Here is a 20,285-nt window from a genome sequence, read left to right as displayed (position 1 = left end):
CATTAGAGCTTCACGGTTTTCAAAAATATTGCAAATAGACCATTCGCGATATTATTATTTAATAAAAAAACTTGTAAATTTTCGTTACTATTTTTTTAATATTTCAACTTAACAAGAAATCGCTTTCTGTTTGAGATAATGAGAAACAATTATTTCATGAACACCCGTGTACGTGGATGGCTATAAAATGAGCTTATTCTAAGACTAGAAGGTCCGTGAATTTTAGTTTCAGCATCGCTCACTCTGAAAATCGTCAGGTGTGAGACAATGATGATTACATAATTGAATGCCATTACACTATTATATCCCTTATATGATTGGCAATTTCTTTAAATGATGACTGGTGATTGGTTAAAAGCTGACACTAAACAATTAAATCGCCCTATCCTTCGTTTTTTCGTGACGTCATTTTATCGTTGTCGGCCATCTTTATAGACAATTTTATCGTTAGAAACACGAAGCTTTTGCAATGATAATTTGAAAACGATGTTTTTGTTTGCAATTTTTTATTATTGTATCAAAACAACACTTAAAAGGGCTAATAAATCAAAGAAAAACGATCGTTTTCTACAAAAATGGCGGCTTTTTCGTGAACGAGCGCATGTGCAAACGACTTGATGATGTAAAAAAAACACGATAGATTGTGAAGTTCTAGTGAGTATTAACCTAAATATTCGGCCTAAAGCTAAAATTGCCTCCTCCTATTAGCCATGAGATAATTTTATGCCACTTCAACTCCTTAAGAGAAATAGCTAAACATGAGACCATGGGCGCAAAGTAGAGGCCCATCAAATAGGAAATGCGATACGAGCCAAATGCAGTATTCATCATACCGATTAGAGAGCGGCTGGAAGAGAGAATTTTAATGAGAGACCTGAGAGATAGTAAACAGGTGAATGTGGCCCTAATGGCTCTTGCTAAGCAGATTGTGTCCTTGATTCTGTTACAGGTTTAGCTGTCGTGTATAGCATGGCGAAATTGTAACTAAACGATTTCATTATGCAACGGTCTATCACCAAACTTCGATTGACAAAAGGTCGATACATTAGAAGATTAATATACATATAGCCATGAATTGATATCTTGCCTGCAATGATCGTCAGAAATTAGCCAAATAAAATTTGAAGAATCAATCCTGTCGTGATACCCTACAGCATGAAATTTTTCGATGGATTTAAAAATTCACAAACTCGCGGGCAGACAATTCCACGAATAGTGAAAATCCATGAATAATTAGAGTTGTTGGCTTTTTCAGTGTGAATCTGCTGGGCATACCAATAGACAATCATTAACGATTTTCAAGCCATGTCAACTCATATATTTCCAAAACTAGACAATCAACTCATGCTTGAATTCAGCTCAGGAGAATATGTGTAACACCAAAAGGCCTATTGCTCTTTTACATGAATCGTATAATGGTTATTCTGTCACACGCTGCTTGAAGCTCGAAGCAAACATATCTCTTCGTATCAATGATGGATAAAGAAAAAATACATTTTCAAAAATTGTTTTAATGTTATGCTGCCTGATATGAACAGTTATGATCAGCGTCTGAATGCCCTTAATACTGATAAGCTAACTAACTGTGTTTGCTAGATATTTACTGCCTAAAATAGTCAGATCGAGTCTTCAAACTGCCTGACCATCCATTACATTCTCACCTGACCGTAAAATTCATGACGCCTTATACCAGACACAAACACTTTGCCAATCCCATTATAGAACTAAGTTATGGAAAAAGAGCTTTTTCTTCCAACAGTCATAATTTTACTTGGCTATTCCTTATTAGCAGCATCGACAGGTGACAATAAATTTTATATCAATCCCATCATCCATACGGAGTGGAAATTTCATGGAATTCAGGAGAAGCCAACTATAAGACTCGCTTCCCTATATCTATTCCACATCCTATGGTTGGTGACACGAAACCTAGGAGAGCATGACATGCTGTTAAAAGCAAACTAGCGTGATGAATTGGAAAAAACTAATTAGATTGAGATGAGCCAATCAATAAATAGCAATCCAGGGTTCGACAGCGACAGGAAAACGGTTTAGTTACGAAAGAAATCCACAGAGCTATAATTTAATAAACATCTAGAAACTTGTCAGGGTGGTGGCTATAGTGAAAGCAGGTGTCACAGTCTACAAACGCACCTCCGAGTTAATCAGCCTTATTGATTTTGTAAGTTTGCAAGCCTCAGAACGCATCATAAGGCAACGAGAATCGACTCACATTAAATTATGAATTTACATAATGCAGCAAGAGACAAATTAACTAGTGCTACAACTAGTTGTGAGCGACCAATCACGAGTTAGGGCAGCACTACTTCTCGGTCAAAGCTGAAGCTGACAGGAACAACAGCTCCAAATCACAAGTTTGCAGACCAAATAACAGAAAGTGTCTGATAACCTTGTGATTAACTGATATCTTGGTACAAGTGTTTCTAATGACTCAGATACCAAAAACGATTTTTATGAAGAAAAAAACTTTGAAATTTTAGCCATCTGGACCTTTATCTTGATAGTAACAATCCAGGAACGATGCTTTTTGTCAATGCTGTGGAAGATGATGTAATAACCAATGTATTTGAAACCTTATCCAACACAAGGGTTGGGTAGCTGCTGGAAACATGTTCACATCTTTCCCATCTCAGTGGTGATTTGAGCTAAGCTAAAAGCTGACTTTTTAAGAATACCAGAAAAATGCAGTGCTGTCATGTTAATAGATCTATTATGTGAGCGATACCTTGAACAATCGAGTATGTCAGCTTAACAGAGGCTGTGGTGTTTGTTAAGAACATTGTTGCACAAACGTCTCTGAAATTGTGGCTGGATGTCTAAGTCTAATGACAAGGGAAACATGCCCAGTTGCAAAGAAAAATTTAAGATTGGATGACGTTCCTGACACCACCAGTGGCCTTTTTTGGGACTTGAAAAAAGGCCACTGACCTGCTGTTTGCAGGTCAGGATTTCCAGACCACAAGGTCATGGCTACTATCCTGATTGATTTATTACATTCATAATTAAAGTTGAACACTAGATATGACTTTTACCAACAAGATAGAGATGTTCCTAAATAAATTTTTTTTACAAACATTGGCCCGTTGTAGTTCAGTGTGAGACTAGACACAATAACTTGGAGTTGTCAAATATTGGTGTAGAAAACCAAGCTGACTATTTAAATGATTCTAAAATACAATGTTTGTTATTAGTGAACATTATCCTGTCAGATATAGATGAGTTTAAATTATCTTGGTGTTTCAATTTGGATAAAATGAATGAAGCAAATTAAAATTATCTGAAAACATGTTAGCTGTTCAATGGCATGAAAGTATAAGCACACAAAATCAAACTATTCCCACGCAATGAGCCACTGGCCTTGATACAATTTGATCGACCAAAAGTCGCTAAATTACAAGATCGATTAAAACATAGTTACAGACAGATAATGCATCAGCAAAGATCGACAAGCATTAAAGAGCACAATTAAATCGCCACAATTTGAAAGATCGACCCTGTTAAAACAATATTGCTCATCAAAATAAGTTTGCCCTGAATGATAAAGGCAATACCGTCAAAAAGAAGCCATAACATGACGAAGCAAGAAAAATGCCGACAATTTGTGGACACTAGTGGTTGAGTTATCTATATTATTTAGCGACAGCGGCGTTAGTCATTATATCGACTGTCATCAACACATAAAATGAGCCATCATAGAATCGATTACACAACAATTGATTTTATGAAGCCTCACAGACCAACTGACGACTATCGCAAATTTACGGTTCACAAAAACAGATCCATTAGAAGTTCGATAAAAGACTAGTTTTGGATAGAGGCTATAATTATCAGTAAATTATCGCTAACATGAACTGCAGAGAGGCAAAGGTGAGATTAAGGTTTATATTACACACAGAGAATCGTCTATACACTATTATTCGTTCCGACAGACAGCAGAGCAGCGACAAACGTGAACTATGCGGGTTACAAACTATTAGCTGACCTCAGATAAACTGCTATTGGCAAAGTTGTTGCCTTTCTATAAATATATTAAACCAATAAATATAGCCTTCCTTATTATATATAGTTAATTGACTGCGTAGGTGATTGTGCAATATGACAAATGACAAGAACTGCGTACTGACATCTTATATCTGTAGCCTAACATGACAATTCATATATTCGCCCTTCACTGCTATTTTTATAAAACGTTCTATACATTTCATTCCGTTTACGTTCCGTGTTCGTATACTAGAATGTCACAAAATCTGTTACAACATTATATGTCTGAATGACTTATTGTTAGTACACCTGGTAAATGTTCTATGTCTGTGTACTCTATTGTTACAAAAGACAGAAAGTCATATTCTATGTCTGTGTAGTCTAGTGCTACAAAAGACACAAGGGCATATTCTGTGTCTGTGTAGTCTATTGTTATAAAAAACACATGGGCATATTCTATGTCTGTGTAATCTATTGTTATAAAAAACACATGGGCATATTCTATGTCTGTGTACTCTATTGTTACCAAAGACACAAGAGCATATTCTACACCTGTGTACTCTATTGTTACAAAAACACAAAAGCATATTCTATGTCTGGGTACTCTATTGTTACAAAAAACACAGGCATATTCTATGTCTGTGAATTCTATTGATACAAAAGCGATGAAGACATATTCTATGTCTATGTGCTCTATCATTACAAAAGTCACTAAGACATCTCTAAGTCTGTGTACTCTATGGTTAAAAACCAGGATGACATATTTTATGTCCATTTACAGTAGCCTATCCTTGCAAAAACTATGATGACATTTACATATTCTATGTCTGTGTACTCTATTGTTATAAACTACTTTGCCGATTTATGTCTACGTATTTTGTTGTTAAAACATCGTTATAACATTCTGTTTAGGTATTGCAATATTACAACTCTAGTATGACATTCTACATATACAGTATATACTCAAACCTCTACTTATGATCATAACAAGTTTAAAATAGACAATGTATAGTATGAGCTATATCGGTCTCTAGTAAGTTCGGACATGCAGGATTCGAAGTCTCCCAAAACACATAGATTTTGTACATAAAAAAGAAAAGGTTAAAAAAAATTAATACCAAACCGTAAAAACAAAAACGTTTAAATTAACTTAAACTCTACCTGGTCCATGCTAGAATATGCCACATGTCTCTATCACTATCTCTACTTCTGGACACATGTCTTGCTGAGTCTACATGTTTGTACACACGCCTCTTAAGTAATGTGACAATTACTAACTCTTTTTTATTGCTTATTTAGTATCATTTTTTTGCATGTTATTAACTTTCTCCCATTAAGTTTTTGATTTTATATTTTGATATAATGCTTGTGTTTTAATAACTATGTATTCTTATGTTCAATGCATAACTATGTAATACTTGTCTAACACCAGATTTTAATAGCTATAGCTGGACATACCAAGGGACAGACACACAGACCAACAGACAGACGACAAACTTTGAGAAATATATACATAGATGTATAACTATGTAATACTTGTCTAACACAACTCAATTAAAAATCAAAAAAGGGCTGATCAACTTTCATGTCAAGGTGCTTCTGTCTAAATATTTTCAATAGTTCAATAAGAAAGATAGTAATACGCATGTATTCGAACCTTTTTAAAATTTCCAGTTAAAAAGTCAAGACAATAAAAAACCAAATACGAGCTAGAACAGCTTTTTTAGATGAGAAGCTCAATGTCTAATTTACCTATTTATATCAGCTACCGATTACCGTTAATCTCATACGTTTAATACTGGTCTCAGGTAGACTTGTCGGATAATCAGCCCACATATATCTAAAAACTATGAACTAATGATAAATCATAAGAAATAGTTCATATTTTCCGTTGTTAATTTAAGTTACGATGTTAAAAGTATCTAAAAATATTGCTAATTCGTAAGTGAAGGTGCTTAGGGAAACGACTAATGAAACCAAAATAAAAAAGTCAAAAGAGATAAGAAAAGCGTATAAGTTAGATTAGCTTAAATTCATCTAGTTTAAGTTAGAGTGAGTTTTGCTTCCTATCTCTATTGATACCTCTATGCCTCTAACCTTTGGATTGATCAACCTAAACTTCTTGCTCGCCTCAAAGGAAAAATAACAAATAAAAGTTTTTTCTATCGATCGTAGCATTCGTTGGAACATATCTCTAAATCACTGCTTACATCAAGAGCATTTGAACCACATGCGTAAGAAAAACCTATGCTGTACATTTGCTTGCACGACTTGATAAGCCAAAACAAATCACATGTGAACTAATTTTCGTCTAGCTGTACCACCCGGCGTTGCCTGGGTAATAAAAAGTCTTTGGACAGAAAATTGATTTGTCCTTAACATATAACAACATTTGCTATTCTAACTTTCAAACTAAATAACACGAGAAAAGTGTTTTCTGTATTTAACATACATTAAGAGAGAAAATAAAACAACTGTAAAAGTTTTCAAACTTTGTCAAACTGTAACTTTCAAACTTTATATCATGAGGGAATGATTTTGAAATTATCGATATTTTCCTATTATTTACGATTGTTTATGTTTGAGGTGATCGGACTGCCAAGATATTTTAAGAATAAAATTGAGAAAACTTGATTATAGTTAAAACACTCAGATCAAGTGAAAGTGTGATTATGACATCTATAGAAAGAAACCAAGAGAATAGAGACGCATAATGCTGCAACTTGACTGCAGAAGTCGATTGTGTTCAAGTTACAGCATCAACTATAACAAGGACAGCAACTAGCGACAACATTTCGACACATTTTTTTTTGCGCATTTAAACTGTGATCAAATTTTGTCGATTTTAATCTTGAAACATCCTGACAATCAGATCACCTAAAAAATTAACAACAATCGCAAATGATAGTAAAATGCTGACTCTCTCTAATAGTGATGACAAGATTTATTTCGTGAATACAATTCATAGTTTAATGACAGCAAGTAAACACTGCTAGCCAATGATACAGCAAGTCTTTCCTATGTAACAGTACCATCCATATGCATTACCAAATATGGACTCTTTTTGACACTGTTGCACAGGTAAGTTTGTGGCAATAACTACCCTACCCATATTGTTTTATTGCACTACATTTTATTTTGATCTTGAGTGCACTGAAAGTTTTATACAAGACTGTATTATTTCTTGATGAGACATTATCACACATCACTATTCTTCCGGGTAATGCTACAGTATGTAAAATGTTTTGCATTTCTGAAGTTGCTTTTTCATGAGACATTTCCTTAAATCCAATATGCTGCAATAACTGGTGTTTGCAAATGACTACTGCCAGCCAAAGGCGTACGAGAAATTCCACATGAACATTTGGACATATTTTGTTCTACCAACTTATGATCTTACCAACAAATGATCTGCAGCATCTGCTATTATTGCTAGATGTTCTGACAAAATCCACCAAATTTTTGTGTGAGTTCATCTTTAATGAAGGAGGAAATGGTTGATGATAGTCCTTGACATAAAAGGAAGAGGCCCAAAGCTAGCCAGTAAGCTACGCTCCTTCAACAGTTACCCGGTCCGATGGACGAGATGAAACGAAGTCAATAATAAATCCTAAGAGAATCCCATGATGTGAAGACAGGCGCTATTGACAAAGAACTAAACATCTTATAAGCTCTTTGTTGATGGTAAAGAGGAAGCTCTTGAGAAGGAAAGAAGCCTTCCGCTATTAACAACTGCGCTATAAGATCACTGCTGCCGACGCTGGCGCTCCGAAGCTCAAGGATAAGGAATTATTCTGCACTTGGTTTACGCATTAATTATAGTGAGCCATTGTGATTTGAGACTCGCTCATGTCCGCTGATTTTAGCTACCTTTGATCACTACTTACAAAGTACTCTTGGAAGAGGCTATGAAATGACATACCTTGTTCTTATATCTTTACCGTACGAGAACTAGTACTAACGGACACGCGATTTTAAGTGTACAGGTAGTCATCAGTTAAGTCTGGTCGACTAATGACAAAAACCGTTAAAGGTTTTCTGGAATGAATTACCATAGTTGACCGATGACTACCCATATTGCGGGAGGAACTCACAACAAGCATATATCACAGATATCCTGGTCTAGCATAGTCCTCTAGATACTACCCAGTTATGAATGACAGGCAACTCACCCCTGTGCTAACTAATGACAGCATCATTCGTTCATTACCAGCTAGGGATTCACCATTCTTCATTTTAATCCTTTTTTTGTCTAGGCATTTCATAGCATACCTACAAAACAGTCAAACAAAAATGCACTAGTGAGTAAACTAACACCTATACTTGCAGTGTTTGTCTATTCCATAGACAGGAACTAAACATGCGCATAGAGAAAGGACTTGCCATCATCTATCAAGCTGCTTCATATTATAAAAACTGAATATAACGAATCTGAGGGAGATAAATCCCAATAGTTATATCATTGTGATGTCCAGGAATATTGCATGACATACACGGTAATCTTTCTAAGTTTTTTTTTATCAAATTAAAAGTATCCGGGGGCCATATAGAACATCCACTAATATAAAGGTCAAGGTCGAACCAGGGGTGGACTCATGAAACTCATGGACTTAGCCGTCATTCATCACTCATTTCGAGTAAGAAACTGAGTAATTTGTTTATTAGCTGCTTTACGAACCTATTATTCAGAACTTCTAATAATGCCGATGTCATAATTTTTAGTATACATTTAACACAAGTACATGTAGTTATTTATTAATACTAATAAATGCAATAAAGCATTTATTTGACAAATAATCTGAAGATAACTAAAAAAAATCCTGAGATGAAACAGCGAGGCTCATTTCACAAGTCAACTGATTGAGTTATTATTGGCTCAAGCTACCAATCATGTGATCGCTCTCTCTTAAAGCTACTTGTCTATGGTGCCCAGGTTTACTTTTCTTGAAAACTACAGTGTGAAAGGAATTCAAAAGAGACATTACCAGAGAATCTCACAGGTTTTCAACAGCGATAACTCTTCCTATTTTGATTCCTGTCGACACCAGTTTTCGATTCGTCTCACTCAGTCTGACATTTATGTGATGAAGTGTTCTAATACTACCTATTAAGCATCTTTACAATTGCCTACGAAGCATTTCGTATTTCTGTATTTTGAGTAAAATTGAAACAGATGAGTATTTGTTATTTCTAGTAGAACTAAAGATGGGAGATTTACAAATACTGTTTGCAATTTTACCAACTTTGATAAAACCTATTTGCTGTTGACCTGGTTTACATGTAAAGTGTAACCTCAATTTTACAGTTTTCGAAAACCTCAAATCTCGAACAATTGGAAGGTTGATAAAGAACTTTCTAACTTGTTTGTTTTGGATCCGGAACAATAATTCTCAACTCTGCAAGCCAGCTTTTCTCCTCAAAATGTGCCACCAAAACTGGGAAGCACGGGCAGGTTGCCCAACTGACACTCTCTCATTCTCTCTTTCGTTATTTTTACTATTTTATCGTATTTCACTGTACGCAGGTACTTCTTGAGGTTTATGAAACACTGTATTTTATAATTTGCGTAATATATTACTGTAATATGATAATTTCATATTTTATTAGAATGAAACAGGCAAGCCATTTCTAAACCTTATTATTTCGCACAGAAATCTGGAGCTGCTGCGGAAATGATAACATATTCATTAGTCCAGCCTTCTCCATGAATAGTTCCAAGTAGTTAACATATTACATGCTCTCTTAAAGGTTTACTTACAACAAAATTCACATTACAGGTATTTGATATCAACAGATTCACCATGTCTTACTCTGCTGTGTTGTTGGTGCAAAATGTGTGGAAATGTGATCACAAGCTCTTAAAAGCTCAAAAACGAACAGGTGATCGCCGCCATCATGAAACCGCCGTAGATCAGAATGGGTTATTGTTTAGACATGTGATGTTATCACTGGAATTGAAAGGCCAATAAAAGGCTCAATATAAAACTTCTCGTAGCACTAGTCTATGACAAACACTTCGGGTTTTACCGAAGAGCCCTTACTAAACATAGATGCTCGCTATTTTACAGTTTTGTTTCAGTTTAGTCTAATAGTCTAGTTGTAATCTGATCATGTGACCCATACTTCCCGCCAAACAGCACAAATAATTTCTGCAGCATTTTTCGACTATCAGAGGTGACCAACAGGGTCGGCATGTTTATTAGAGAATGATATACACTCCTTCAAGCTAAGATTAAAAAATTAAACAAATTTTACGGTAGGTTTAGGAATATTAGTGCTCAAAATGACAGCATTACAATGATGATGAAATAGAGACAATAGACATGGTTTTATTGAATGCGTTAAGTATATTTGTGAAAATATTTCGACGAATAAGGTTGCATGAAAGTGTAAACAGAAGCCATCTTGTTTAACTATGTCCCATTTGAGTCGTTTTGGAAAGGGATTCTAATCTACGACGTTTTCGTAATGGCTGCGATTAACTGTTCGTTTTTGAGCTTTTAAGAGCTTGTTATCACCTTTCCACATATTTTGCACCTACAACACAACAGAGTAAGACATGGTGAATCTTTTGATACCAAATAACTGTAATTTAAATTTTGTTGCAAGTCAACCTTTAACACTGAGGTCTGATGATGCATATATTCGTTGTGAGTTATCTTCTCTATGTAGCTGACGAGCATACTCATTTTAGCTCAAACAGTCAAAATTGGCCGACTTTAATTGGTTAAACTACTCAGAAGGCAAAACTTTGTGATAGAGAAAAGCCTCAGCTCTTAGTTTCAGTTTAAATTTTGTTGATGAATTAAATAGAAGTCGAGGTATAGCCCAAAATATGAAGTTTTTTCCAGATCTGGAATTTCTAACTGAGATTTCAGATCACCTTAGGCATACCTTAGAAGATGATATACAATAATTGATAAAGTAATTTATGGTTTAGGATGTGAGTTTGATGAAGAACACCTCGATGAAGAGGGGTGTATGCTTATGAACTTTTTTTAATGGAGAAGGGAGTAATTGGCAAAAAAAATTAAAATCTATGTAACGACCGAAGTGAATCTTCCCAAGAGTTCAATTTCATGATTGCTGTAAGCAGTCTAATATAACATTACAAGTCATCATAAAATGGCTTTCTTAATAAATAGTTTTATTAAATAGTAAATGATTATATAACATAATCAATTCAAACTTTGTGTTACATGTAATAAAAATTAATGTTAAATTATATCACCATGATGATATTATTTTTCTGTGTTCTACTTTTGGAAACTAAAGTAAAAAATAAAATTCAGTTCGAATATTGTTTGGCATAAGAGTTTGCATCATGTTTACAAAATAGTGAGCTAGTAATAAGTAGGGTCAACTTGAATGAGTTGTAAAGTTTTTGAAAAATGTGTAAACGTTGGCAGAAACTCAACATAATTTAAGATTTGTATAGACCGGCCTATTGCATGTTAAAATCACTGAAGCTAGCCACAGGGCGGATGATAACTGCAGATAATCCAGGCTGCAAATTGCTAGTATATACTTTATGGTATAACATAATGTAAAAAAGCTTTAAAAATGGCTCTCTAGTTTTGAAATAGATTAAAATCATGTATATTATTTGTTATAGGAAAGTTTCAGAATTAGAACAACTTGGGTTTTCAAACAGTTTTCTGGAATGGATTGTGGTTGAAAGCTGTATTTATCAGATTGGTGTGAAGCACAGTACATGTGGCAGTTGTTTTATCAGTATTTCGTTGCTTAACTAATGACATTACAAAAAATTAAAAGTTCACACGTGATGCACTTATTAACAAACTTGCCCTTTTCATGAAGTAATAAATCAAAAGAAAAGTGTTTATGCGAAAAAGGTGAAAAAATTTACTATTGATGCATTACGAGACGTATAATTGAACCCTAAAGAATTTCTGGTCGCAGAACATCGCACCAAAGTCTAGTTCAGCTATTTGTTCAATTAAAAAGTCAGCAATGCTTCTCCACTTTGCAACCACAGTATTCATATAATACACTATAAAAGTAAAATATTTCGCATCACTTGTGATAAGTCGAAAACTATATGTGAACCAGGTTAAAAAGAGAGAAAAAATACTTGGAAATGCATACAAGGTTTCGAAAAAAAAGGCAAAGAATAAACCCCAAAAAGGTCTCCACCCATACCAGATCATGCCAAGACGACTCGCATTACAGAAGATATATAGCTCACATTTTTCCTGTGTCAGCTTTTCTGCAACCATAGACTTCTCCGAAGCCACCCCTGCCGATAATCCTGTGTACACTAAAGTCATTCATTGTCAGCTGCAACAGAGTTGACGATACTTAAAGAAGCATCCGAGAACATGGTTTTGTTTTTATTATAAGCTAACTTATTGAATTAAGTTATTGAATAGCCCAGCTTACCTGCATATTCAATTCCAGATTTTTCCATTGGCAAAACCTTGTATATTTATCGCTACAAAAGAGAAAACACAGTCAATGGATTGAGGAAAATATACATTCAACTGCAGATTGTACTTGTAGTTAGAGCTTCATGATATGACAATTTAAATGTTTAGTGGTAATTTTTAAGGGAGACGATTTGAAAATCGCCACCATTTGAAGAGACATTGCTAATCATAGAAACAATGTACTTGTGTAATGACGATTTATCTCACACCTGATGACGTTCAGAGTGAGCGATACTGCAACTAAAACACACTGACCTTCTAGTCTTATAATAAACTCATATTCCATGGCCTTCCACCCACTCAGGCATTCACAACATAATTGTTTTTAATTATCGTGAACACAAAAAAGTTTCTTCCTAAATTAAAATATGCAAAAAATATTAACCCTTTTGCAGGCGAATTTTCAAAACTAAATCAGACTCCCATGGGCGAATTAATTTTCCAAAAAATCAATTTTCTTTTAAAAGGTTCATACACTTTTCTGTGTGTTATTATGTGCATATATCTATGTTTAAAGGTGCATATGTATACATGTATATGTCCATAGGCATATATATATATTATAAACAAATTAAAATGTATAACATAAAATATATGCTTTTCATAATAATTGTCTATTTACGAATGATATTTTCGAAAGCATTCTCTTTAACAAAGGCCCACATCACAGTCTGCACCATGTACTTATTCGTGTAACAAAGAGCTCCCACAAAAATGTACTTCCTGGATTGACAGGTTCAAAAAACTTTTCAAAATACTCTACTGGTTGAGCATCTACTGGAGTAAATACTGGGCCTGTCACTGCTATAAACTGCTGAATTGTAGGAGATTTATCTCTGTTTATGTTGGTTATATTCTTCCAGGCACTGGCATCACTCCTACTCACATCCTCATCATTACTGCTACCAGCCTTTTCATCACTGTCACTTCCAGATGTAAAGTCATTCCAATCACAATTCAAACCTGATTCACTGTCATCTCTTGCTACTAAATCTAAAAAGTCACTGTCAGCTCTGAATCTCTTAGTAATTTCGGTACTAGTACTTGCTTTATTAGAATAATCTCGGGAGGTTCTTTTAGAAGTCGCCATGACGGTAAACTAAAGTCAAACTCTCAAAAAATTTGGTAAATAAAAGCTAAAACCGAAACAAGAAAAATAAAAGTTGATAAATTATTAAGAACAATTTTCTAATTTTTTTCGAAAGTTTATTTATTCATCACTGCTAAAAACGATCGTTTTTTTCCAACCTCAAAGTCAATTTTTGAGGCTAACCGAAACTACTATATCGTAGCTTGCTATTGGTAAAAAAAGTAAACAAAAAATGGCATTTAGCTAACCAGAAACTGCAATAATAAAATACGTTACCAAAACCACAAAAACGTCGCACTGCCCATTAGCAGCCGTATCGCAAAGCGACAAAACCGTCGCTCTGCCCGCCAAAGGGTTAACAAAAATTAACAAATTCTTCACATAATAATAATATTGCGATATATCACAAACCGTCTATTCGCAATGTTAAATTGTCTGATGGTTTTTTGGAAACCGTGAAGTCCTACATTCAACTATTACGGCTTAATATTTACACCCTAGGACACTTTTATTTTGCTAGTATTTAGTTTCGTGAGCAGCACACAGAGTAAAAATTCGCTGCAATGCAATTTCGCGGTTCTGATGAGTGCAAAAATATAGTGATGTGAAAATAAATGCAGTGGAACAAACAAATTAGATTCCTGAGGTACAGTTAGCTAGTCAGAAAAAATTTTCAATTTGGGATTAGTTTGTATTTGTAAACCGCAGGCTGAAATGTGTGGGTGAGATCGACAATTCAATTTGATCGCTTGCTGCCATTTGTTCCTTGGACTATCAATCACTAGGTCCCTCCTGCCATGACTTTCACACTCAAGTCCCAAGAAGAAGAAAATAGATAACGACCAACTTCCCAACCAGAACTGTATAACATGGTTGGACCTGGTGAGGGTTGTTATTAATTTTGGTTAGTAATACCACCACACACGAAAATTACCTGCATTTCTAATATGCCGACTTTATTGTGGATATCAATGAACAAAGCTATTTAATTTCGTGTTTTTGCTCTTTCGTTATGATAGTTTAGTTTTGCTCATGAAATTTTCGCGAGAGGATGACTCCGCGAAAATGCGAAAGTTAGATGATGCGAATACATAAGTGTCCTAGGGTAGTATATATTCTAACATGCGAGTGACAAATGCCTGAAGGTCGAAAAATGCATAGATTCCCTAATAAGCGCCATCTACATGTACCAGCCATCACGGACAACTCAAAGCTGAGTGCTCGTTTCTCTTACTAAGGATTGAATGAAACACATCCGGCCTTCTTCCTGACCTTGGCCAATGTCAAATAACCTTATGAAGGCATCTATTCATTTAAATATGCGTACAGCTGTTTGATGTCTTTGCGGTGGCCTTCTGACGTACGAGTAACATTTACTCAACCAATTGTAACAATACGATGAGACTAGCATAGCAAATCACATTGATGAACCTCAATTGATGATTCATCAGAGCGAGGAAACTATGCTTAATTCAATCTCTCCAAACATGTGCTAACAGATGAAATATCTACTCAAGTAAACTTCCAAACAAGAGAGAAACTATGCGGAGAAACGTTGGCTATCACTGTTTCCAATGTGCAGATTTGGAATTGTGTGCACATAAGTGTGTCAATGCATATTCGCGCGTTGCGGATTGCCGCGATCACTTTTTGCACAAAGATAAGGAATTCTACAACAGAAGTCGTTAGCGACGCACTCTTGTCTTGCTTAGCAGCACGCTCATAAAGCCTGGTTTCCATATGACAGCGCAATGATCGTGCGCAGCCCAGTGATCGTGCGCAATGCATTTCTTGGGCTGCGATGCAGTATTTCCATATCACGCGTAGGCGCCATGCTTGCATTGGACAGGGTGGATAATTTCCTTACTTTTTCGTAGGAGAGACATATTTCTTTGGAAAAACAGCCTTCCGTTGCGAAATTGTGCTGTCATATGAAAACCAGGCTTACTCCTTCGTACGGGAGACCGATTTCTTCAGAACACAGCCCTCCGTTTGAATTGTGGGATAGGTTGAAAAGGTCTAGCGGTGTATTGTGGGATACATCATCATGCGCACCCATCGCAAGGATCCATTCTGTTGGATCCTTGCGATCAGCGTAAGCACGTCACGCGATCGTTGTGCGTTGACGTTGACGTTTCCATATCCCAACTGGCTTACGCACGACGTCGTGCGCCTTGTTGCGCGCCTTGCGCTGTCATATGGAAACCAGGCTTTAAATACGAATGACCAGAATGTAGAAAATGTGTAAAATGGAATAACCTAGCTTGCGTAACATTTTCTTGCACATCTTTCGCAAGTGCTGCTTATATCTTTCGCATGCACGAAACATTTGATAAAACTCTTTGAATGGCAAAGCTCATTTGAGTTGTGGGTTTTTGCTGCTTCCATCTTGCGAATGATGCAAACTCGCGGATTAACTGAGCCATGGAAACATAGTGCGCTTTACAACACTATGCAGAGAAACGCTGCCTATGCGTGGCAGCAGCGCAAACAAAAGGTGCAGATTGAAAAGCAGATTTTCATGGTCGGCAGCACCTCTGAGTACCTTTCAGTGGCTGTCTACTGGCAACTAATAACAACTCACCTCTTATCTCTCTCTAATAGTGATGACAAGATTTAATTTCGTGAATACAATTCATAGTTTAATGACAGCAAGTAAACGCTGCCAGCCAATGATGCAGCAGGTCTTTGCTATGTAACAGTACCATCCATATGCATTACCAAATATGGACTCTTGTTGACACTGTTGCACAGGTATGTTTGTGGCAATAGCTAGCCATAGGCGGATGAATACAGTAGTGTAAATAATCCGTTCCGTTAATTATCTAAAAAGTAAACTTCCTAAAACGTTTACTTTATAGGGAATTTACGTTGTAAGAACTGTAAAGTACATGTAAATCGCCTAATGCGTTCCAAGATCTTTCCAAACTCACCCCTTCAGCAATGCAATAAGGAAAAACTTTACTTAACTCTTATAATTTGTGGGCTGTGCCATAGCTGCAAAATTATTGGTTTGCATCGACAACTTTTCTCCTTTTCATGATCAATCTCACTGGTTTTATCAACAGTGATTGCGGTGAATTTACATTAAGTTGATAAGGACTGCACATTTTTGACGTTAATTTACACTGATTTGCTTATTCTTCTAAACAGCAAAGTCTATTCTACAAAGTAAAGCTAATAACAAATATTTTGTACATCTACAATAAGGCAAAACAACAAAATCTTTTTACTATAAAAGCGGTTCTACCTGTTCGTCGTCTATCACCATCTAGGATTCTAGGGGGTCAAGGTTAGGATAAAGATAATTTTTGATGATACTCCAACTCGTGACATTAAGACTGTTAGACCGACGCTGTAACACCTGCACCAACCGATCGCCTTTGTATTTAACAATTGTGCAGCTATCCTATTCGCCTTTTTGTCAAAATATTCAGCGATCTACTACTACAAACTAGAATGTCGCGAAAGTTATAATGGAGCGTTATAATAAATATAACGATAAACGCATGGCATTTTTTCTTCCGCAAGTGCAGGGAATTAAACTAACATTCAAATCGATTTTGAAAACTCGCCCGACTTGACATTTACCTTATATGGAATTTTTTACGTTGTATGAAGCAAAAGCGGCACAGAAAATTTGTATGCTATCTGGAATTTATGTTATAGGAGCGTCTACTGTACTCCTATTCTGTACTACTATTTTATTTTGATCCTGAGTGCGATGTATAAAATTTTGCACAAAACTATTATTTCGTGATGAGACGTTATCACACAGCACTATTCTTCTGGATAATGCTACAGTGTAAAGCATGATTTTGCATTTCTGAAGTTGCTTTTTCATGAAACATTTTAAAACATTCAAGGATGCTGCAACAACTGGTGTTTGCAAATGGTTGCCACCAGCCAAAGGCGTAGCAAAAAATTCCACATGAACATTTGGACATACTTTGTTTCTACCAACGTATTAATTGATTTGCACTATATTTCTTTAGATTAAGCTGCGATGTGAAAGTTTTTCCACGATATTAAAAGAAATAAATATATGTCAACACTTTAGCTATAAATAAACAGTAAACATCAGTTTATAAATGGCAACAAATAATTACATCTGGACAAGGTAAATGTTGCTACAGAGGGATTGAATAAGAGTGACATTCTAATCACCATAAATATCGGTGAGTTGAAAACGATTCAGACTGTTATTTCAATACTGACTTTCTTCTGTAAGCAATATTATTGTTTCGATTTTCATCGATTTTCACTCTTGCTGGCTAATTGCTAAATGTTTACTAATCTTTGACATTGTTAATCTTTTGTTTTGTCGATTAATTTTTGCCATAAAAAATACCACTAGGCAACAAAAACTGCACCACGAACCCTAAACAAAAGTATCAATAAAACGATTCGCCAAGAAGCAAACCCATCATGAATGAAACTATTTGGAAAGGGTTTAATTTTTGTTGAGAGGCAATGAAACTAGACAAGGGATCTAGTAGATGTTCCAACTTCTACAGCCAATGATTCGTCAGCTGGTGCTTTGAACCTGGAGTTACTAGATCAGTGGCACTATTGATGAAAAATAAAAAAATGTTCAATCTTTTAAATCAATTTGGATGTTAGTTGCTGTATTATCTATAGAAAATTTAAATACAACGCAGAAAAAGCACGTCAGTTGAGGGGTGAGATGTCTTTGATAGATTCTGGTGTTGAAGACTTCAACGATCCACTGAATGTCAATGTCATTTGAGACTTAATTTTTAATGATAAACAAAGGTGCTATCCGAGACTATAATAGTAAAAAGGTCAAGGTTTTATCAAACACAGTCTGTTATAACACTGGCAAAGTGGTAGGAAAAATAAAATCTCTGCAGACAAATGATGACAGCGCTGATGACATGCTTTGATTAGGCTTAATCTAGATAGAATAAAAAACCCAAACATGTTGACCGTGGTCTCACGCACCAATGATTGGTAGGATAGACCTGCACCATGAGAATACCGGTATGGATCACTTTATGAATAAAGAGCCACTCACCTTTCTATGAATCCATCAAAGACAGATCCACGTAGGGAATCGCAGATCTCTTTTATATATGGCTACAAAAAAGAGGTTCGTATATAGATTATCTCACAAATTATCTCACCAAAATAAAGGATCTACTTCATGCACGACAGCAGGATAGGTGTTCTGCCATTCTGAGAAGTTTTTCTTGACCAATGGCCATGAGATGTGCCACATGGCTGGGAATTGGAAGAGAAGCATAAAGCCTGGTTCCCATATCAATTGCGAGACTCCGACGACAATGTTGCACAGCAAAACGCTTGTGACGCTAGGCTCGGTGGCTTATGTTCACATAAAGCTGCATCGTTAATAACGGCATAAAAATGTTCGCTTGCCATGCCGTTTCGATAATGCTGACCTTCACCTGTACAGTGCATTTCGGGAAAGTTTCGCCAGCGGCTCTTCGCGAAATGTGAACAGCGCTAAACTCTTGCGTTACCGCCGGCAACTACCGGAGGTACCCGATGCGTAGGTTCCCATTTCACTGCTAATAGCCTGCGATGCTGTAGCCGGTGCTTTGCAACGTATATGGAAACAAGGCTTTAGGCATTTGCACACGTTACTGGTTTAACTGGCTACGTGAGATATAGATATGATATCACCTACAGTAGACACCTTAACTGGCTACGTGAGATATAGATATGATATCACCTACAGTAGACACCTTAACTGGCTACGTGAGATATAGATATGATATCACCTACAGTAGACACCTTAACTGGCTACGTGAGATATAGATATGATATCACCTAGATATCACCTTTACTATAACAAGAGCCGGGTCTGTCCGAAGCCAGAATTGAAAATGAGGAAAAAATTGCAGATTATGGTATTCAAACTCAAGAATTTCAGCATTACAGGCAAACACCTTAACGTCTGAGCTAATCAACCACCTCCTAGAATTCCAGAATAACTGTACATACAGTTATTACACCTGATGAACTCTCACAGCACACTGGACGCTCAAGGAACTATTTAGTTATAAGGGCTCAAACACACTAGACCAGGGATGGCCAAATGATTTTGGCCATGATCCGTTACAGCCAAATCTGACGCATTAAAGATCCACAACGAGCTGTAGATGTGCGCTTTTATTTTTTACCGTACATAAACATGCAATTACTAATGCACATCTTAACACAAGGTCTTAAACACGATTTGAAGTTTTTGCTTATATAAATAATTGGACTATAAATCAGTGAATGAATGTACTGCAATAAATGTGTCTGATATCAGTGAAAAAGATGATGAATGGGCTTTGACTTCACAATACTATCAAAACGCAGTTTTTTGCTACTTCTAGCAACCCTTAAAGTTCACGCAAATGAGTATTTGTGAGCCGTGTCCTATGATTGCTTTTTACAAAATTCATTGGTGAAAACAACGAATTTACAAAAATTCTAAGAAAAGTTGACAAGTCTTTTTTAAATCAGATTTTTTTTAAAAACTTGAAAATTTTTTTCAACAGGCAACGTGAAAGATCCACAAAAAAACTACAAAGATCCAGATCTAGACCCGCCATTTGGCCATAGCTGGACTAGACGATAGATATGGTGCACGATATCGTGCGGCGTGACACTAATCTGCTCTGGAACTCGTCCAGCAAGTTGATGCTGAGCGATAACGGTAGACTTTGTCTATCAGAACTTCATCCGATGCGAGAAGCATTTCGATTGGT

The 20,285-nt window shown here is 35.9% G+C and overlaps 1 protein-coding gene across 1 annotated transcript in view; it reads right to left on the bottom strand.

Moving 5' to 3' along the window:
* The window catches only part of LOC137391863 (G protein-coupled receptor kinase 3-like), a 70,829-nt gene that overhangs the window by 23,775 nt on the left and 26,769 nt on the right, over positions 1-20,285 (bottom strand). Inside the window, exons 6-9 of the mRNA XM_068078407.1 lie at positions 18,581-18,642; positions 12,406-12,457; positions 12,212-12,303; positions 8,175-8,274 (exon numbers count right to left, since the gene is read on the bottom strand). Of these exons, the coding sequence (XP_067934508.1) occupies positions 8,175-8,274; positions 12,212-12,303; positions 12,406-12,457; positions 18,581-18,642 (306 nt within the window). The remainder of the gene's footprint in view (positions 1-8,174; positions 8,275-12,211; positions 12,304-12,405; positions 12,458-18,580; positions 18,643-20,285) is intronic.

This window comes from Watersipora subatra, chromosome 3, assembly GCF_963576615.1.
Source record: "Watersipora subatra chromosome 3, tzWatSuba1.1, whole genome shotgun sequence".
Taxonomy (NCBI): domain Eukaryota; kingdom Metazoa; phylum Bryozoa; class Gymnolaemata; order Cheilostomatida; family Watersiporidae; genus Watersipora; species Watersipora subatra.
This window is presented reverse-complemented; position numbering and strand designations above follow the sequence as displayed.